The 22,748-nt window shown below is 36.5% G+C and overlaps 1 protein-coding gene across 9 annotated transcripts in view; it reads left to right on the forward strand.

Moving 5' to 3' along the window:
* CNTN5 (contactin 5) overlaps positions 1–22,748 on the forward strand; it is a 618,627-nt gene that overhangs the window by 440,201 nt on the left and 155,678 nt on the right. For all 9 annotated transcript variants that reach the window (XM_039563708.1, XM_039563715.1, XM_010400613.4 and 6 more), the window contains one exon: positions 13,861–14,064. In XM_039563708.1, the coding sequence (XP_039419642.1) occupies positions 13,861–14,064 (204 nt within the window). The remainder of the gene's footprint in view (positions 1–13,860; positions 14,065–22,748) is intronic.

Genomic DNA, 22,748 nt, shown 5'->3' on the forward strand with positions numbered 1-22,748 from the left:
ATTACCTCTCCATATCACAGACAGGAATAGAGTGAGAATGCACATGTTAATCTGTGTAACTAAGAAGAAGCCAGAAATACAGTGCTGATCAGACAGCTGAAACAAGAGGAAAAAGAAGGAGAAAGAAATGAGAAATTATCTATTTCTAAGGCTCTGGAGTCTAGATTTTTCTCTCCATTACCCTTGTGATAAAATCTTAAAGGATGTAAAAAAAAAAAAGGATGAAAACAGGGTAGTTTTCAGAAAATGCAATTCTTCCTGCACTAGGCATGATTAGCTGAATTCAATGGTGCAATGGTGATTCTGGTAGAGATGACTACTGTAAATGTTAGGAGACCAGTTTTAATTCAGAAGCAGAAGGCTCTAGACAGAACTGATCTCAGTTTTGTCAGGTTCCATTCATAAGTTTCCCTATATAATAAAGTCAGTTATTCGTTATTTCATAAGTACAAAAGTGAACTTACAACCATTTGAGGTGATGCAAAGCTTGATGAGACATACATTTTCACAGAGCCCAATTTAATCAGTTCAGGAAGATTTTTCCCAATAAATTAAGTGCTATTACAACAATTGTGGTAGGGATATCTAGTTTGCAGTTTTCTTTTTCAAAGGTGAAAGAAAGAATTGTTTAGAAATATCTATATATGTATGTGTTATGGGTTTCTTTCCTATCCTATACAATAATAACTGGCATGAAGGCAACTTAACTTAGCATTAAATATGTTAAAGACAATTGCTTGGATTTTTCAAGGAGAAAATGACTGGACAAATATAAGTATATTATCATAGAGTTCAGATGGCAGTCTGATTACAGGCAGATCTGAACCCCTGTACAACAGCAAATGTGCACTCTATATCTTCTGACAATAAAAGATGTTTTCCAGAGCAATAATAGTGAAAAAGTGACTTTTTATGACCAAAAATTCCATCCTTTTTAACAATGTAATAATTAATACCACACTTAATTCTGATAATTTGATTGCCCACTTCTGTCTTCTCATGCTACGTTTCAATACCATTAAAATCTTTGCTGATGACTTCATTAGCCAGTTGATACAGCTCCTGTTGTGTTGATGCTACTGCCCCAGAGTGGAGAATCTGCCACCAGAAAATTTCACTTCATTTATTGGTTTATTGGAATTTGCATGCCATTTTCCTCTTTCAATAAGTGAGAAAATGGCCTATAGGATACTGCAGGGATAAAAATTCAGGAGGAGGAAGGGCAAATGGAAAGAAGTATTTAGGTAATACTGATAAAGGATTTGTCTCAGCTTGGATTTTTCCACAAAGTCCTTTAGGAGTTTAACAAACTAGTTTAAATCCTGAAGAGTCTATTTTCAGCTCTACCAAATGCAAGAAGAAAGAAGCACTGCCTCTTTTACAGAAGATAATAGTGAATGATCTATAAAGAACATATCAAGGAAAGACTAAAATTGCAGTGATTTACAGTCCAGATCTTGTGACTTTACAAGATCCAGATCTTTTGTTGCCTAGAATGGGAGGAAAAACTTTCCAAATAATATTAAAATTGATAACATGGAGAGCAGTCTTTTAATTGAAGCTTTCAGGTGCATAAAATATAGCTATGCACACACAGTGGATCGAATTTTCACAATTTTTGTAAGTCTAACTGTTTAGTATATCTAGCAAGTATATCCAATGGGAGAATGGTTGCCCTGGTAATTCGTCCTTGGACCTGCCCCACTGGGGTTCTTAGTCCTATATCTTGTTATGTCTCCCATGTGCTGGTGCAAAACAGGACACCCTTGTTAGAAATTGTTTTCCTTGAAAATAAAACCAAACAGAATTTCAAGAGTGTGACGTAATGTGTGAGAAAGGGTAACTACCGTTCTAAAGTGTAAGAAAGTGCTAGAAACTATACATCTCTATATTAAAAATCTAGAAAGCTACTGATATATGAAAAGGCTAAAAATCTTCAGGCATCATGTCACAATTCATTCCTATTCCTAAATGAAAATGGATTTTGAAAAACAGTAAGACTTCTGAAAACTGTGCGTATCATCAGCACAAGAGAGAGCAGGACTGCCTGCTGTTTGCATTATTTTATTAATGTATTTCCTTTAAAATAAACAAAAATAACAGGACAGTTGGGCAAATACCTTCTTCCATGAGATATGTATATGTAATGTGACACATCATATGTCTGTATAATGTTTCACTTTGACTTTTGTTGCTAAGAGTTTGAAGGGGGAATACATAGTCCTGGGATACTAGTCTAGGCTTAAAATAAGGCAACAGAAGGCTACATATTATCTCTAAATAACAATTATGTGACAAGTAGAAGATGGGTGGAAGAGGTTCAGTGGTTTTCCATCAGTGCAGAACAATGTGCACAGGGATGCAACAGTGTAACTATATATAGAAACAGGTAGGAGTTACATTCTCAAACTTGTTACATTTTAAATGGTTTATTGTTGCTGATGTTATTTGTGGTGATTTATTTGTACAACATGGTTGAACAGCAATATCAGCATTCTGGGACAGTTTGCTAACCTGACATGTTTCTTCCTCTTCATCTGCACTTTGAGTTATTTTTTAATTGAGGTGTAAAAAATCATCTGTCACCATCATTGTTAATACGTACAAATTTTCTTTTGTGGACTATAAAATTGGTTTTATGCTATTCTCTGAAGCATATGTTCACCAGTTCAGAAAAACGTAATGGACAATCCATTCCTTGGTACATTTAAGCCTAGAAAATATACCAAGAGGGAGCTGAGCACTAAAACTTTAGTATCTGGTGGATTATGAGGTTTATACTGCTATTTGGTTTTTTTTCATATTTGAAAATCATATTCAGATGGAAGATGAGGGAATAGCTAACTGTCTCTGATGTTCATCACAAAGGTCCTAAGGATTCTTTGGCTGTAATGTTTTGTGTGTGTTTTAGCATTTCTTGTAGCTATACAAAGACCTGGTGAAGAGAGGAACAAACATTAGAAATTAAAAGATTTATGTACTACTGGAGATATCCATTTGATATTGCTTGATTCAGGACTTCTGAGAAGTCACTTCCTTCCACCTTCTTCAGTTTTCTCAAATAAAAGTGATGATAATGGTACTGCCCTTCATTTGAGACCTTAGGATAATAAATACTATAGGACCAAAGAAGCAGGCCCAAAAGAAAGATTCATCAATCATATTTTGCCATGGTCATGGTGGAATTCACCAAACACTGACCTGCAGATAGACCGAGCACAAGCCTTTATATTTATATTAAAACACTTAACATCAAGAGAATATAAAGCAGAGAAGCAGTGGTCTGTGTCTTAAGTTCAGGGTGTACAGTCACACAAGGGTAATTCTACGGACTCCAAGCACCCGGGTTTTGACAGTACAATTCCTATGACATCAACTGCATGTAAAGAGTGGTGAATTCTGCTAAAAAAAAGTATTTTGAAGTATAAACTAGAACTCTAGTTGCCTTTTATTTTCATTTCTATACCCAGAAGCCTGAATTTAAATCTTATTAAAGAAATCTTTCTACTACTATTAATTCTTCCTGGTATTAGGAATCAAGGTGGTTGAGGTATAAAGAGACTTAAATATAAAGAGATTTAAATTGCTTTCTTTCTTGTAAGTACAAGAAACTGAGCTGAAACATATATATAAACTCCTTGAGAGACTGATACTCTTGGTACTAGTATTTGTAGCCAAATTATAGAATTTGCTTGACAGAGCTTCTGCTGAATAAGGAAAGTTATACATTTTGCATCTCTCTGCTGAAAAAGACATAAGATGGAGCAATATGCTATAAATTTGGATAATCATCATCCTAATATTACTTCTGGGGTTTTTTGTTTTGAAAAAAATCCTAGTTATTCCTTCAAAATGCATGATCTATTGGTATCATTGCAGTAGTCATAAAACGAAAACTCCATGTAAAGTAGTAGTCCCCTTGGGTGCAGGTTTCTGGGTTTCACTACAAGTGACATAGCTCTGGAGTAGGATTTTTCATTGTACTCACCAGTGCATCAAACTTAGAGGAGAAGTAGATCATGCTGAAGTAACTATCACTAGTGCCATTAAATTGTAGAGAAAATCAAGTGTCATAGCATGATCAGAGAGCAAGAGAAACAAAGTGCGAAAGGAAAAAAAAAAAAACCCTTCAAATTCTGTTGAATACTTTGTAGAGAAAATAATTTCCACATATATTCTATACATTGATGTTTTCCTAGCATTAAACAATATACTCTTTGTTTTCCAGGGCCATATTTTTCATATGAATATAAGTTGGTTAAGCATTACCACAGAACTCTTGTTCATTCAAATTATTAAGAAACAATCAACTTGTGTTGCTGTAGATTCAACACATTTCCATCATTAAAAATGTTCTAATAATAATAAGCTATGCAAATCATAGTTTACCAGTGACTTGTTCTGCATATTTGCCCTTGCCAAATCTTATATTTCCTGCAGATCAGTGGTTACAACTGCATGGGTTTGTTTTTAATTCTTAAAATGATCAGCAGTAGAGGACACAGAATTCCACATCTGGTCCTCTTGATCAGGCTTTGCAGTCAGTTTTAATTTCCTTCAATGCACAATAAGTTAATTTTGAGGTTATTCCAATTATTTTAATTAACATGTTCTTTTATAAAACATGAATTTGATTTCTAGATACATTACAGAAACTTTGCTCTCTTGGTCAGTAAAAAGAATGATAAAAATGAGTTAGAGTTAGATCTATTTTCTTCCAATATTGTTAATTATATCTCACTTTTTAAACTGGCTATTAATCAAGTCTCATATCACCCATTGAACTATTTCATCTAAGATTGAAACTGATGAATTTGTAATGATGTGCATCTTCCTGATTACCCTTTCTAATGATAGACCAAAATTAACTCTAATCCTTGTCTTTGGAAATTGCTAATTGTAGAATGATTTAGATTGGAAAAGACTCTTAAGATCATGGAATCCAGCAACCCTAAGTTCCATGGCTGTACACTGTCTAAATACCTGCAGGGTTTGTGATTCCACCACTTCCCTGGAAAGCTTGTTCCAATGTTTTTGGTGATGTTTTTTCTAATACCCAATTCAAACTTCCCCTGGCACAACCTCAGGCCATTTCTTCTCACCTTTTCAGTTGTACCTTGAGAGAAGAGGCTCACCCTCACCTGGCTACAATCGTTCAGGTAGTTTTAGAGACTGAGAAGATCCCCCCGAGCCTCCTTTTCTCCAGGCTAAACACCCCCAACTCCCTCAGCTGCTCCTCACAGGACTTGTGCTCCAGACCCTTCCCCAGCTCCGGTGCCCTTCTCTGGACACGCTCCAGCCCCTCAATGTCTTTCTGGCAGTGAGGGGCCCAGAACTGAACACAGGATTGGAGCTGTGGCCTCAGCAGTGCCCAGTACAGGGGGACGGTCACTGCCCTGGTCCTGCTGGCTGTAGATGTTCCAGTAGTTTCAATAGTGATTCTCTTGTATTAAAATTTACATTATTTAACTTTATTGTTCTTTACCACCTAATTCTTTTTTCTACTTTTCATAACAAATAACATTATACAGTAGCATTTGGATTAACTGGTGTATCATAAATCATAGAACAAGAATTTATATGGAGCATTCAGGAATTTTCTACATAAGTATTTATTTCCATTCCTACCTAACAACATATGTATATCAATATCAGAGTGGTTGTTAAAAAACTCATATTTGCTTTAAAAAGATTTTTTAAACTTCCTATTTGTAGTTTGTCTGCCTTGTTGTCGGAATTTTCTACTTCCAGTGTTTTTCTTCCTTAAAAAATTTTTTTTAAACATTATCACATATTTATTTGTTTCTCACAACAGCTTTTTTTCCCATAAATTTCTGTAATTTAAGCATTTTCTTTATTTACATAAAAGAAAAATGTATTTTTGATGTAATGTCTTTTAAGTATGCCTAAACATTTCTTTACATGAAAAGGTTACTGAGAATATAGTGTCTTAAAAATTACTTCAAAGTTTGTCAAGAAAAACAAATTGGTTTGTTTTGGTTTTGTTGTTGTTGGAGGTTTTTGGATTTTTTTGTTTTGTTTGATAAAGGAGGGCTTATAAACAGAGCTTGAGTTCTGCAAAAATATGTTATAATATACAATATATTATAACACAATATATTGTATATTTAATGGAATATTGAACACTGAATTTGTAGGCAATAAGATGATAATGAAGTGTTAAGAAATATCCAGTATTGATTTGTCAAGAACAAATCATATCAAATTTAATTTTATTTTTTTGAAAGTGCGAGTGACCTAAAGGAAAGAAAGGCATATTTAGCATTTGAGAATGACTCCTGCAAGAGGTTACAATTACTGCAGAGCACAGAATGAAAATCAAAAATGATCAGTGCATTGCTTGCAATGAATAACACAAAATTCAGCAAAATGCAGACTACTGTATTTATCAAAGATCAAATATGCAAATAGAATAAAAAGGAATAAGTGATTAAACAGCATTTTTCCTTAGAAAAATGTAATTACAAAAAAATAACACAATTCTTAGTAGAATGGATAATTCAGCAGTAGAATTCTAGGACATCCTAAGAGAACTGCTGCCTATGGAGTACAAGTGACTATTGTTCCACTTCTCAACAGTGTTGATATCCAGCTTTGGGTCCTACATTATAAGATGTAAAAAAGCAGTAGGGATGAAAATAATACAATTAAGCAAAGTATTCAAAATTAGGACTTCTGAAGAAAACTTGAAGAGATTTGGCTGATCCAGCCTTGCAAATGGAAGTTTAGTATACACAGGGATGATGGTCTCCCACTGTAACTGTAAAATTTTAATATTGCTCTTTAATAATGTGTTTTCAATACTTCCAATATGGTATTTGGTATAAGTAATAAACAGTATTAAAAAGAAGTTATAGGCAAATATTAAGGAAAACTGTCTAATTATCCAATCACTGGACATTCTTTAAGACTGGGCTGAGAATAAGACTGGTCCTGCCTGAGGGCAAAGGAAGAGCCTGAATAACCTGTGGTTTTGATAACAGTATTTTGACTCTTTCTGGAGCAGGTTTCTTTTTTAATATGAAAATCATAACAATGTCAATCAAATACACATGATAATCGAATATATTTTCAAAACTGTATTTTTTGTTGTATGCTAGGTGGTCTCTTTAAAGAGTGCATGTATGAGAAAGACATTTCATCAGTCTTTGTATTTTTTAATGACTGGCTACATTTCATACATATTAAAGTACAAATGAGACTACATTGACCGCCTACAGTGGTAGCAATGATATAATAATTGTATCCTCCAGTACAAGATGAATCCTGACCGTACATTTACCTTTTCTAGCATATTTTTAGTTATTAGCTGTGTGAATGCTTATAAGAAAGAAAATATTTGGGGATTTATCACTGTAACTGAATCTGAAGAAAGACAAATATGTGATTGGTAGAATTGTGTTTCAGATAAGTGAGCAGTAGATACAGAGGACCCAGAGAAGGAAATAAGCAGTTTCATTGCTAACTGATAAATCAACAATATCTGTTTGTGGGTGTGTTCCAATGCAACAAACAAATTATGTTCATTAGATATTTTCTTGGAGGATTAATGAGCACTGAAAAAAAAAAAAAAGCAGCATAAAGAAATGCACCAAAATTATTTATCTGGTTGTGGCAGGAGGCCGGAGGATCAACCCGCTGTTACCATTCATTTTAGCTAAAAAGAAGCCTCTTTCCCTCTGAATGTGAAGTGTTCCCCATCATTAGAGAGCATTGCTACTGCACCCTTATTCTATGGCTAGTATACAGAATATCCAAACAGCAATTGTGAGGAAAATGTTGAAAACTGGGCTTAAAATAAAATAAGGCTTCATATTTTCAGAAAGGGAGGTGTCAGCCTATATTTTTCCTGATAGTTTATTTCATTTAAAGAGAATAATTCTAAATGCTGAAGCAAAGCCATCTTGCAAATTTCATGGTTTATATCTATGTATGGTAAATTCAGCCTGTAATGTCATGTGTACTTTGTGCTTTTTTACCTATCAATTAAAAAAATAGGAAAAAAAACTTCTTCAAAGGTTCTAAAATTCCCAGATTATCTCAGATTTTGAGTGTCATCAGGCATCAGTACCATTTATTCATCAAGTACTGCCATCTTGTGGAATTAAAGTAATGAAAGCAAATCTTAAATGGAGGAAGAGAAATATATTTTTCCAACAGGATTTCCTACTGCATCACAAAAAGAAGACTAAAACCAGACTTATTTCTTGTACAAACATCATAACTCCACAGAAACGCAATTATGGATGGGTGGGTGTTTTGCATGCTTTGCATATTTTGTATGCTTTGCCCTTGAATAGGTAAAATTTAGTCATGTTATGGACTAAGACTATTAAGGTTTTCAGTGACTTTAACAGAGTTCATATGGAAACTTTCCTGTTATGTCTTCACTTGCACCCAAAATACCACTTAGACAACAGGACTGGTTAAAAGGCTGCCCAGACACCTCATGTTAAAAGGTTGAAAGAAGTAATTTCTTAGGAGAAAAACCCTGAAGCAAATCTGGGAAACATTCGGGCAGTAAAAAACACAGGAGTGAATGTTTGGTGTTATCTGAGTGCTTCAGCACAGCTCTCTTTACAATACTTCAGGCATTATTTCATACTGACTGAAAGACTTCTGCATTACCATAGTACTGACATTTTCTGCATCAGAATATCTCCAAAAGCACTAAGAAAAATGCTGATATGTCAGTATTCCAGCTTCATCCATTATGGGAAGCACATCACATTGTGACAGTTTAGGAATTAGTGTTGTTTAACAGAGAAAACAGAACTACAAAAATCGTTTAAGAAATTATAGTAAGCAAGATTTCACACTATAAATTCATTCCGGCAGGAAATAGATGAACTCTTCTTACTATTTCATCACCAAGTGACCCAGATTTTCACCTACATAGCCTACTAAAAAAATGCTTAATAAAATACAGAAACAAATTGAACATTAGGAAGGCTTTCCAAATCATCTTCCGAAAAAAAGATAAAAATTTCCTTAGAGACATTCTTCTGTAAACAAGCCTGGTCATTCATAAAAGGAACTATCAATTTTGCAATTAACAAAATTACTTATATCATTTTTACACCAAGACTTTATATATTAGAGAATTTAGCAGCAGACAAATTTTTCAGCCCACGAGACAAATGTGTGGATGCTAAAAGGCAGGAGCAGAGCAATTTTCCAGCTGCTGAAGCATTTTGTGAAGTTTTTCTTTCTCATGCTTTAGCTGAGAACCAGTGAAAGACAGTTTTGTAAACTAATTCTCTATCTCTGCACCTGGGCTTGTTTGCCAGCCTTGTTTTGGTACTCTGGAAAAAATATTTTGAATGGGTGTTAGAGAACCTCAGCCAATCCTTCTAGGGAGTGGCTGGTCAAGAGACCAATCATATCATGCTCTCTCAAGTAAAAAGATATATAACCTAGCTCATAAATAATAAAATAATTCCTTTTCTCCTTGGATTTGGATTGTGTTTTTTGACCAGCCACCCCCTAGAGGGATTGGCTGAGGTTCTCTAATACCCATTCAAAATATTTTTTCCAGAAAATGTCAATTTACCACTGTTCTATAATACATAATTTCTCCATCTTTTTATTCTCTGTTCCTGTCTGTGTTGATGCAAAGTGCCTGTGGAAAACTTTATTTTGTGTTGGCAGTCAACTGTAATTTCTAGGAAGGGCTCTGCATCCTCTTTGTGATTTTGCCATTGGTGTCACATTAAAAATAAAATGGATGGGCATAAAAATAAAAAATAAACTCAGCACATATTATTAAAAACCAAGTTTCTGTATACTGCAGTATTTAGTTTTCTCTTTTGTCTTAAACTTATGTTTTCCCTACTGAAAGCAGGATTTTCCCTATTGTGTGCAGCATGGAAAAAACATTTACTAAGTTTTTTCTCAAAAGTAGATGACTTTAGAAGGTCCATATCTGAAGTAATTACTTTCTGATTTTAAAGTTCTGGTTTGTTTTATTTAGATTTTGATAGCACTGACTTTTAGCTCCAAAATCTCTTGAAGGTTATTATTATTTACCTGTCAGGCTTGAGATGCATCTCTGGAGTTCAGTATCCTATTGAAAAATAATGCAATGACAGTTGTATTTGTGTTTAGCCAAGTGACACTGGTTCTATAATCTTTTAACATAAATCATTATCACAAAATTCAGGCTTGAAGTTCAGTAAAAACTGCAGTGAAATGTGTACAAATAGACCTGGTGTCATCCATTTGGTCTTAGGCTTCTTCTGAAATTCTGAAAGTTCATTCAGCAGTTTACCATTTTGTAAGAGTAGGATTTCAGATAATATTTAAATGCCTCTCTTCTTGCAGTTTACATGCACTCCTGTGCTGAACTCCTGTGGGACTTGTGATATATGACTACTTCCACTCTTGTTTCAGAATATTTTACTGTGCGTACACTTTAGATGACACACTTGTCTGCAGAGAGACAGCAATGTTTTAAATGTTGATTCTCCATTACTGTCTTTTTATTAGTTATTTTTTATGTCCTTGCAATCGTTTAGGTATTTCCTTACGCATGATACTGCCAGTAGAAAAACAAACTAGCAAAAGAAGACAAAACAAACCCCCAGGTTTTGTACTTGGAGAGCCTTTGCTAGCAATTGTGGTTTTTACAAACTCTAACTTGTAATTTTGCTGGCATGCAAAGTAGAAACAGTCAGAGTCCAAGAATGTGAACAGCAATGCATGTTTCATCCTCTACTATGGCTGCAAATTTAGAAGTGTGAAATATTTGTACAATGGATCAATATCAAGATACACTCATTTTTCCTTAATTGCAGTCATTCTGTGAACACCCTTTTGTAAAATCACTTCTGCAAGATCATCCATCTATTTCTGTCAGCTAAAATCTGTGGGGTCCCCAGATCCCAAGCCAGCTGTAGTTGTTTCTCACTAGCCTACAACATTTTCCTGAGATATTTTCACTGAAGCCTAGCATAGTGTATGGACATGGCCCTCAACATTTTATTTAAGAGTCTGCTGAACTCATTAGCCAGATGTAACAGGAGAAAAAAATCATAAAGTGTCTAAGGGGGTTTTCACCCACAAAGGAGACCAAGAATTCCAGATCAGTTCCAGATCTGAGCATTCAGATGCATTCTTCAGGTACTTTAAAGTGTATTCCTGGGGTTTTGCTTTTTAGAAATGAAAAATAGGAGCAATTCTTTCAATGTCAATGGACTGACAATGATCAAGAAGTAAACTGCTAACACTTTTTTCTGGACTTCAGTTTGGGCTCCTGGCTGGAATACAGATACTGTAGGTGTGCACAAAAAATAAAAAAAACATTAACCACAGCTTTATAGTATAAATGCTTTGAGTTTCAGATTTGGCAGGACTTCTGTTACTTTTATTTTCTCAGTACCCTATCCCAGTATGCATTCATCCATCACTACATTTTTAACAGCAAAAATAATCAGGAAAGTGACAAAATGACAGTATCCCCCTGGATTCAGCACCGGCAAGGACTAAGTATTTTATTTCTTTAGAGGCACAAAAATTTATTGCCTGAAATCTGTTCCTTAGTATTAATTCTAATTATTAAATGAATAATTAATTGTAAGTGGTTTTAGGCTACAAATGGAGGAAATTCTCTTCTGTGTGAACTGCCAGTGAACCCACACTGATAACTGTTTTGCATTTGGTTTGGACTACTTTTAAACCAGAGCAATTAGTAAGACTGATTGCTTTCCATTCGAGTTGGTAACAGGTCTTCAGTTAAAGCCTATGCGTTTTCTTTGAAGTTGTGTATCCATCATCGCTTTGTAGAATTTTATGCCATGAATCATTTTTTTTCCAGATAAGACATTATGGCAAAATGTGGTAATAAAATTTTCAGAGATATACTTGGGGTTAATTAGTATTTTGCCTGAAACACAACAGAAGAGGGAAAATCTGAACCTCAGAGAAATCTCTGGGAGACCTTAATTCTTCAGAGTCCTGTGTAGTCACTCAGAATTACTAATAAATCTAAAAAAGATTTTAGCAAAAAGTCAATGTGTGCAGTTTAATTCCCCATTTTGAGGCAGTCTACCTCTCCTGTTAGCTATGTTCAGTCCTTTAACATAACATATTTATACTGATATATATATCAGTTTTTCAGGAGAAAATTTTCATCTGATTTCAAAACTAGAGCAAACTTCTTACAAACTGATTCAGAAGGTACTGCATCTTTATAACACTGCATGCACTCTTTGCTTATATTGGTTGAAAAAGCAGTCATTGTGCTTCTCTATTCCTTTCTCACCACCGTGTCAGGGGACAGTACAACATAAGGACAGAAAGAACAAATAAGCTGGAATTTCTAATGCTTTCTATAATGTTATAGTCAAAGTGCACTCCTGGCTAGGATGTAATATATTTCACACCTCTTGTACCAAGAACAGCTGTACTAATTCTTCTGCTATCATTAGAAGAAAAGCACACAGCAAAATTTAAATTTTGAGGCATTTCCTCTCACCGCTTTAACCCTTTCATCTTCAAACTAACTTTTTATCAAGACAACATTTTGAGTGTCATGGGGATGAAAGTATGAGAGAACCAGACTAACATACTTGAAATTAGTCTTCCTCTTGCTGATGGAGCTGGGTAGTCACACAAAAATTTCAGTCTAAAACCTTGGAAATTATTATACCAATGGAGCAGTTTGCATCTTGGAGCAGTAGTGGGGACTTTACATTCCTGGACTAGCTTTGGCTTTTCTCATTTTGAAGCCAGGTTTTTGAAGACTATCCAGGGGGGAGATTACAGAAGAAATACCCTTACAGCCAATGTGCCAGTTTAAGTAGTGAACAATATTTTTTTAAAGTGTGAAGGAGTAAAACAATAGAAGGTAAGTTCAAAAAGAGAACAATGTGTAAAGAAGTATACATAGGGTTAGGGCTTTAAAGTCAGGGTTGGTGGAACTCCACATGAATAATTCCCTGCAAGGAATATCCTGCTAAATCAGAATCTCATTAACTTTATCGATACTTCTAATGTTGAGGCATAAATAAATCTAGGTTTTTATTAAATCATGATATAATCTCATACAAAATAATAGGAAATAACTTTTTTTTTTCTCAACTAGTTATTATGAGTATGAAGGGAAAAGTATATAATGTTCAGGTAAACAGAATAGATGATTTGTGGGATAAAAATAAGAACCAAGGGACTGGATTTAATTTCTATTTTTAAAAGTCACTGATTAGTTGGTAGCTTTGATTTAAGGAATTATGCATTGATCATAGGAATTTAGGCTGCAAAAAGGAAGAGTTAAGAAATTCTTCAATGAAGCAGATGTAAAGGGTAGAACTATAAAGCAGTATTACCTACAAGGTAGGCTGAACGGTTATTAGAATCAAGGGATTTTAAAAATAGACATTCAGAATGAAACCTGTTTATATACACACACACTTGCAGAAGTCATCCATAGCTCCACAGGAACCATCTTGATATATTTCACTGCTAATGTGAACAAGTAAAGAAAATAATTCCTTGGATATTATTATTGGTTTGACCTGACAGACTAGAAAGGGAATTATCTAATATCTTATTGCTGTTTTCTGAGTCTGATTAATAATTTAATTATTTTTCCTGAACTAACTTTGTCTTTACAAGGAACTTGTGGATTCAACATTTATGTTATTTTCAAAATCGCAAGAAGAGAAAAAAAATATTCTTTTTAATTCTAAACCAAACAAATAAAAAGTTTTTAAAATCTTTAACTTTTTCCCCCATAGATTATTGAAATAAAGCTAATGAACATTTATTTAGTGTATCTTTTAACATGACACAGTATTGTTTCTGTAATTACTTTCTCTTATTTTCTTTGTTTTCTTTTAGAGATTATCTATAGCTGGGTATTCAATGAATTCCCATCTTTTGTGGCAGAAGACAGCAGGCGCTTCATCTCTCAGGAGACAGGCAATCTCTACATCTCCAAGGTGCAAACATCAGATGTTGGCAGCTACATATGCCTGGTAAAAAACACAGTGACAAATGCCAGAGTTTTGAGTCCTCCTACACCTCTGACACTGAGAAACGATGGTAAGGAAGGCATCATTTTGGGGTACCACATAAAAGAAAAATACCACAGCAAAAATAATTAATTTAAGGACCATGATTTTATTGTTTTTCAATATGTGCATGCATTTACTCTAGCAACTGGAAAAGGAAAGTTGTTCATGGAGGCAGTTTCTTTTAAAACATCCAGACATTGTGAGAATATTTCGATCTGTGAAGGCTAAAGTGCAAATTGACAGATTTTGATGTATTTTGTTTAGAACAGTTACTCCACCTTGCTATTCCAATGCTCTGTCTCTGACAGAGAGACACACTTCTCCTTTACAGGCAATGTCTGTTTCCTTAGGGCTCAGCTCAGCTGCCTCAACCCAAGTGTCCACTGCCACACTGATACTCTCAGGCACCTGGGACATCCACAGGGGATTGGCAAATACCACATGGAGCATACAGGCCAGCTGCAGGATGTCAGGAGATCATGTAATTGGCCACTGTGGTTAAAGACAACACAAAAAGTTTCCCTAAATACACTGGCAGCAAAAGGAGGGCTGAGGAGAGTCTCCATCCTTTGCTGGATGCAGAATGCAGCATAATGTCAGAGGATTACAAAAAGTCTGAGATACTTAGTGCCTTCTTTGCCTCAATCTTTAATACCAAAACCAGTTGTTCTCAGGATACCCAATTCCCAGAGCTGGAAGTTAGGGATGGGGACTTGAGTGATACCCCCACAATCCAGTAGGGAATGGTTAGTGACCTGCTATGCCAGTTAGACACCCACAAGTCTATGGGCCTGGATGGGATGCACCCAACAGTGATGAAGGAGCTCCTAAAAGAGCTCACCAAGCCACTCTCAATTATTCACCAATTGGTTATCCAGAAAAGTCCCAACTTACTGGAAAATAGCAAATATGAGGCCCATCTGCAAGAAGGGTCAGAAGGACCATCCAGGGGATACAGACTACCATCAGACTAACCTAGACACCAGGGGAGGTCATGAAGCATATAGATCATCCTGGGTCCCATCACACAGCATATACAAGACAGGAGATCAGGTGCAGCCAGCGTGGATTTCGGAAAGGCAGGTCCTGCTTGACCAACTTGATTTTCTTCTGACAAGGAAACCCCCTTAGTAGGCGAGGAGAAGGCTGTGGATGTTGCCTCCCTAGACTTCTGTAAAGCATTTGGCATCATCTCCCGAAGCATTCTGGAGAAACTGATTGCTCACGGCTTGAACGGGTGCACTCTTCACTGGGTCAAAAACTGTCCAGATGGCCAAGCTCGAAGAGCGATGGCGACCAATGCTACATCAAGTTGTCAGCTGATCACTAATGTGGTTACCCAGGGCTCAGCATTGGGGCTGATCCTGTTTAATGCTTAAATTTATTGATGATTCGGATGAGGGGCTTGAGTGCACCCTCAGTCAATTGGCAGATGACAATAAGTTGGGTGGGAGTGTTGATCCTACTGAAGGGTAGAAAGGCTCTGCTGAGGGATCTGGACAGGTTGGATCAATGGGCTTGTTACAATCCAGTTTAAACCCAGAAAAGCAAAGTAAAGCTAAGTCTCTGTGCATAAACCAGAAAGAACTTAGAAGGTTCAAAATAGTCCCAGAAATGAGATTAAAACCAAACAAAGTTAGATGTTGATGCCAAAAAATGGATGTATTTTATTTAATAGTAAAAGAGGCAAAGAGAAGGGAAGATAAAAGAAAGAGAGAAAGAAATGAAAAAAAGAAGTGTGCGTGGGGGTTGGGGGGACAGGGAGAGGTGACAGGGGTTAGGTGGAAGCAAATCACCCATCCGAGGGTCCCGACGATGTCTCGTTGCTCCCCTCCATCTGGTCTGATGGTGGTGAGGGTCCCCTGTTGCCATTGTGGCCATGCCACCACACGCTGTGCCAGGCCGCCACACGCCACCACACCACACGCCAAAGAGTGCAGAATCCCGTGGATTAATATACACTTTGGGCCAGGTGGGTACCCCCATGTGTCTCCCTTGCAGGGGGCAGCTTGACACACTGTCTCTTGCAACACTAAGGGTCTGTTGCAACATCTCTGGTGCTCTGGTGCAGGGTCTGGGGACCCCTTTGAGGGGGACTGACGAAAGTCACTGCTCGCTCAGCCGGCAGATTTACCGGCCTCGGCTCTGGAAAGGCTCGGGCTGTCTAGAGAGACCGCACGGGCGATCCAGCAGCGCAGCAGCTCCAATATGCAACAAGTGTTAGCTGTAAAGCTATTGTCAAAGCAGAAGCAAAGAGCAGACATACAGCCCAGACTCTGTGCCTGTATTCCTGTTTTCTTTATTCCTCTTGTCTCGGGAGAGACGAGAGAGTCTGTTCACAGAAGGAGAGGCAGGAGTGCCTCGAGCTGGGATCGCTGCTTTATTCGGGGGAAGGGAAAGGGGAGAGCTAGGGGTGGACCCGGGGTAACCAGCCAATCGGGCTCTGTTTCAGGGGAGTCCGTGCTACTTTTAAGTTTTACCCACGCTTGGAACAAAGGGGATTCAGAGCACATGGCAGAGACAAGTCCAGACATGCCTGGGCAGGTCCCGGAGCTGGGCTGCACCTTGGGGCAGGCAGCAACAGGGGGCCCCTGTGATGGGCCATGTCACCCCTTCTGCTGTGGATGAGCTTCCCCCCGCCCCGGTGAGGACCCCTCAGCTGGGCTCCTCTGCACAGTGGAGGATGGGCAGTCACTGCCCCTCTGACCAGAGGCTTTTCCAAGATACCCAAAGCCTCTCCTCCCTCCATCCTTTGGTTCAAGGGCCTGTGCAAGCCTGGCAGCTGATAGCCCTGGGGCTGTGGTCTCCACCTCGGAGGTGTTAAGCCTGTGCTTTGTGAATGTCCCCAGCCCTGAGTTGTTACTTTATCTTATCTTCATCAGTGAGCAGTGTAAGGCCTCAGTCAGGGCCCCATTCAGGGTGCAGTAGTGTTCTCTGCAGCTTTTGTAATACAGTTTTTAAAGTCCTTTAAGAAAATATTTAAGTCATAAATTATATTTCAGTCTCTGACAGGGCTAAAGGCAACTGCACAATGTTCAACAAGGGCAGGTGCTGGGTTCCACATTTGGGTCACAACAACCTCAGGCAGTGCTACAGGCTGGGAGCAGAGTGACTGGAAAGCTGCCCAGCAGAAAAGGACCCGGGGGTGCTGGGCAACAGCAGCTGAACATGAGCCAGGGTGTGCCCAGGTGGTCAAGAAGGCCAATGGCATCCTGGCCTGGATCAGCAATGATGTGGCAAGGGCAGTGATTGATTGTCCTGCTGTATTTAACACCGGGTGAGGCCACATGTGAAGTATGTGTCCTGTTCTGGGCCACTCACTTGAAAAAAGGACATTGGGGTGCTGGAGTGAGTCTAGAGAAGGGCAATCAAGCTGGTAGAGGTCTAGAAAACACATCCTATGAGGAGTGGCTGAGGAAGCTGCAGTTGTTTAGCCTGGAGGAAAGGACGTTCAGGGGAGAGCTTATCACCCTACAAGTGCCTGAAAGGAGCTTGTAGAGAGCTGGGTGTCAATCTCTTCTGCCATGTCTCAAAGGAAGAGAGGAAATGGCCTGTATTTTCCTTCTTTCCAAGATGTTCCGCATTCAATTATGGTTTCTAGTTCCTCACAGCTCTTCAGCATATGTGAATCCATACCTACATAAATCAAAGAGAGAAAGAGAGAAACTTTGAGAGAGTTTTCTTTTGTCTTGCTTATAGATTTTCTCGAGATCATACTAGTCCTTATGCTACAAACATATTGCAAAAGCTGGATTTAAACACAGATCACTTAGAGTAAATTAAAAATATGTTCACCAATTAGAATGAAATTAAGTTAATGTTTATTTGTTGTAGCAAATTTAAATATCCTTCTGCATAGCATGTAGCCTCTGCTGCAAAAAACTGCTGGTTTTATGTATCACTTCCTATTTTCTTTGCTGGTTTTGTACCTATGCTAATTATTGAGTTTCAGGTGTTTCATTTTACTGACTTAACATAGTGAACTTGACCTTTTTGATAAAATTAATTTTTTCCAAAATTGAAACCCCCAAAGTGTACTGCCTTTTTAATCTGTCTGGACTCTGAAAAAAAAATTGTTGCCATAGTTATTATTCATATCTTACTCTATTTGTTCTTTATGATATTTCTTCATGCTTTTATTTGGTTTTATCTTGTGCAGAAATTCAGCAGATTAATTATCCACCTTGTACTGATAGTACATAGGTACACAATACACTCTAAGAAATTGAGAGAGTAAATAAGGATAAAGGCATCAGCCTTCATCATTGAGCTAAGAAAAAAAATCTATGAAGGAAAACTCTGCAGATTTTTTTAAATGTCAAGTGGGTAGTAAATACCAGCCTCCAGCAAATTTGTGTTTCACAGCTGGCTGTCACACCACTGTGTTAATCCAACCTTGTGAACTGTGCTGGAGTACTGGGGAAGTGTTTGCACATAGATGAACAGCTCCTCAACAATTTCCCAGTTTCCTGACTCATTATTTCACACTCATGAATTTCTATTAGGCTTCCATGTCTTAATTTTAATCTGTTGGGATTTATGAAAAGCTCCTTTTTTGTCATGGAATTCTTTAGTATTTCTTAGTAAATTGCTTGCTTTCCTGTATGACTGAGCAAGTTTCTCAGTGAAGAGACCTAATTTTTCTACCTAACATTGCAGTCTTCATAAACCTACCTTGAAAAAAATTATTAAGGAAAATACTGGTTGCTAAATCTTATTATTTAGGACATCTCTCTGGTTTTACCTCCTCCATTTAATGCAATAATATGGGCCTTTTAAAAACTGTCTGGAATTACAATAAAAAATTTCCATCAATCATACTGTACTTTTTCATTTTCCTACAAATGGCCTTAGGTAATATTACCTTGTCCATTGACAAATATTAAAGGGTGATGACAACCTTTTTAAAGTATGCATTCATTATGCTCCAAAATACAGAATAACTGCTGAAAAGTAGTGCTTACTAGTTAAAGAAATTTAAAGTAATTTATGAAGAAAGAAACAGCTGGGAATAGACTCCGAGAGGGAAGTGAGAAATTAAAAATGGCATTAAAACCAACATTGAATTACCTGAAAATATACTTGACTCTCCATCTGCTGAGTTGTGTTAAATGATTTTGAATATGGCTTTTTAAGCTTTTTTAATTATAAAATTACATAAATTACTTTGAACTTTTCAAATATTGACTTAGGTTTAAAAATCATACATCTTTCTGAGTTCCAATGGTTGGCATCACAACTGACATTACCCTAAGCAGTCAGCACATTTGTTAGAAACCATAGGAAGACCTTGTGGTTTTGAACAGGTTTTACAAATGGCTCTATATAAATAAAACTATTTATATAGTCTGTATTCTCCAAACATATGTATCATTAACTCCAAAATACTCTAATTGATTTATTTATCAACCTTCTCAGATTTTGATGTATATACAGTACCTATGCCCAGGGGACTAGACAGCTTGTGATAAAAAACACTCCAATGACAGCAGTGGTCTCTATTTATCTATGAGACAGAAACTGAATAATATTAAGGCATTCTGTCAAACTCTGCAGGATTGTAAGAACTTACTGGGATTTTATTAGTCTTTTATTTCTTCTGTGATGTGTCTCAAAGGGGAGCTTAGCTCCTTGATATGAAGCAAATTAAATAAAAACATCAAGAAATCCTTCAATGGATTCTGAATAAAATGAATACCTCATCTGTTCAGATGTCTTCGACAATCAGTCATTTCATATAATTCAATTTCACTTCAAGCTGGGTTATAAAAACACCCTAAAATTCCAAGGAGATTAAAAGTTTTAGCAGGAAATAAAAAATATGCATCATTTCATTAACTGCTTTTTAATGCATTACAAACTTTGAGGAATTATTTGATAACTGTTTACAAATAATAAACAGCTTTGTTAAATTGGATCTTTGCAGGCTTGGATGCTGATTGGGAGCAGTAAATTATCTTGACTCATAAAAACAACAAAAAGTCTTTTCAAATTTAGGCAATAGAAACCTAGGGAGTACAAAACGTTTGATGTTTGAGAGCATAAGACAGTTATTTCAAGTTCACACATTTTTATTCTGGCTTTTCTTACTTTTTTATCCTCCTTATCCTTTTTATTTCTTTGGAAAATATGTTTACTTTATCATTATTGCTGTAGAGAATTATGTAATTCTTCAGTTTAGCTCTGTGCAAATACGGCTTATTAGCTTTGCTATGGTGAAATTTCCAGGGTAAAAGAAACACAACAAACCTGGACAATTTCAGACATCAGAGGGTACTTTCTACTATGTTCCATTAGAGCAAACTAGTTTAAATCCAGAGGTCAGTGTGTCTGACCAGACATCTCTTCCTGTAACTGACTTTCAGATTTTTTCCATGTTTCATAGTCTGTGAACTTCTGAACTGAATTTTGTCTGTCCTCATTCTATTGATTAGTTCTATGTGATTAATAACCTCACATAATGATGGAACATATAGTTATCAAGGTATTAAGGATGTTCATTTCTAATTTTCTGTGTTGAAATATGGGCTGCACATGCTTTTTGAGGTTAAACTCTGGGATATATTGCTTGAACATCACTGGGTTTTCTAAAGATCTCTTTACCAGCATGAAGGAAAATTCGGAAGTCATAGCAAATTCCCAAATAATAGAAATCAAGCAATAAGAATGGCCACTGTAGCATGATAAGGTAATAAATAAAGATAGAAATTGGCAGTTTCACAGATTTCAGCTGTACCCATTCCTGAAGAATGCTGACAGTTGTTAATTAACTGATACCTAGAATTTTTAAAATTGACTAAAGATGAATGCTAATATTTTTGACCTGTCAGTCTTTGCCTTTATCTGGCTTTTTTTTTTAATTTTTTTTCCAACTTTCATTAGTAGTTTTGTCTTCTAATGTGGTTATTCATATGGAGCTGAATTGTAGAGGACAACAAAGTACACCTGAATTTTAATAGTGGTTCAAAATACATATTCAGCTGTGACTTAATTGTGCTAGGTTTTCCAGAGTTTCCAGCCTTGTAAGGTTCCTGTTTCATGTGGGTTATATTGCAAGGTTTTGCAGTAACATTTTGTATTTGAATTGTGCAAGACCATAAAAACTGTCTAGAAACTGGAGGAATAGAAACGGTAGGAACTTTTCTTACTCAGTACTCCAGGACAGGACTCAAACCTGAAATAATCCTTCTTTGAATTTTTTTTCAAGCAGAGTCAAACTGTCTGGGGAAAATCAAGTTTGTACTTTACTAGTGTACAAAGACTGATGACACTGACAGACGTGATGTATGCAAGGTTTGCTCCAGGGGAAGGTTGATAAAATGGCAATGTCTCTGGACAGCCATTACCCTGTAGTAAATGTGTTTCTCCTGTAACACTGAAGTAAGATATTTTAATGATGGGTCGCTATGAAAACTGAAAATAAAAGGCTTCCCACAATCTCTGCTTTACTCTACTGAAAGTATATCCTGCATTGGTTACAGGTATTTTGAATTTTTTTTCTCTTTTGTTCTGCTCTTATGCCAAGGTCCTACTGCAATGTTGTCAAAAAATAGGATGCAAAACAGGAATAAGAAAAGTCAGAGTAGAATTATTTTAATTTAAAAAAAAAAAAAAAGAAGGACATGTATATAATAGGATGAAGGAGGGTTACTTGTTTTGCTCAAGTTTTTATTATTCCCTAAATAGTAACATTTTTTAATTTAGAAAGTCTTTTCCAGTTAGCACCAATGGTGCTTATCTATAGGCAGGAAAATCTATAGGTAGGCAGAGAATTTTAAAGAGGGCTCTTACACAATAAACTTTACAGAGTGTTTTATAGGGATTGTAGAATAGTTGAAGAACACTCTCAAACAGCACACAAAAGTTCAAAGACACTATTTGCAAAAGATTTAGTCTAAAAAAGCAGAGAGAGAAAATAACTTGGGGTGGTCTTTTGACAATGTAAAAGGGCTCAACCCTGGGGACTATTACAGAAGGAAAACAGGGAAAGGTTTGGGAAAGATTATGTCCCAGGATTCAGCGCAGAGCAAGAACTCTTCCACTGCAAAAGTTTGCGTTTAGTCTCCTTTTGAGCTCTGTTAAGGTAACCTCTTTAAAGGAGTTTTAATTGCTAAGTTTTCCCATTAGTTTATAGAAACAGTATATGTTGAAAACGCAGTGGTTGCTTTTTTTAATTAGCTACAATAGTTCAAGATTCTAGTCACACAGCATCTTGCACATCTTCTGCACTGATGTTTTCTTGTTTCACTCCTTCTCCTGATGATTTATGAAACTTGCCCAAAGAAAGAGTTAAGTGATGCAGATACAGTATATACAAAGCCCAAAATAACTGAACTTGAAAAAAATGTTCCTCTAAATTCAAGTCAGGATTAGGAACGATATTGCCTTGAACCATAACTATTAAGATTTCAGACAGAAGTATATTGGTAATATTTTAATTCTTGGTGACTGAATTCAAATTTGTGCAAATTGATAATGAAAGTAACCTTTACAGATGTAAATGGTTTCAGATTATGAAGAATGGTCCTAAGTGTTATGTATCTTAGTGTCTCAGGATCTTAGATACAAATTCACCAGTGACTGCTGCTTTGCAAGTCATAGCATATGACGTAATATTCAAATAAAAATTACTTGTCAGTTTTGAATTCTTCTCAGCATATCAAAATAATTCTATTGTAAACAGAAGGAGTTTTGATTGAAGTTAGAACTACA

This window comes from Corvus cornix, chromosome 1, assembly GCF_000738735.6.
Source record: "Corvus cornix cornix isolate S_Up_H32 chromosome 1, ASM73873v5, whole genome shotgun sequence".
Classification (NCBI taxonomy): domain Eukaryota; kingdom Metazoa; phylum Chordata; class Aves; order Passeriformes; family Corvidae; genus Corvus; species Corvus cornix.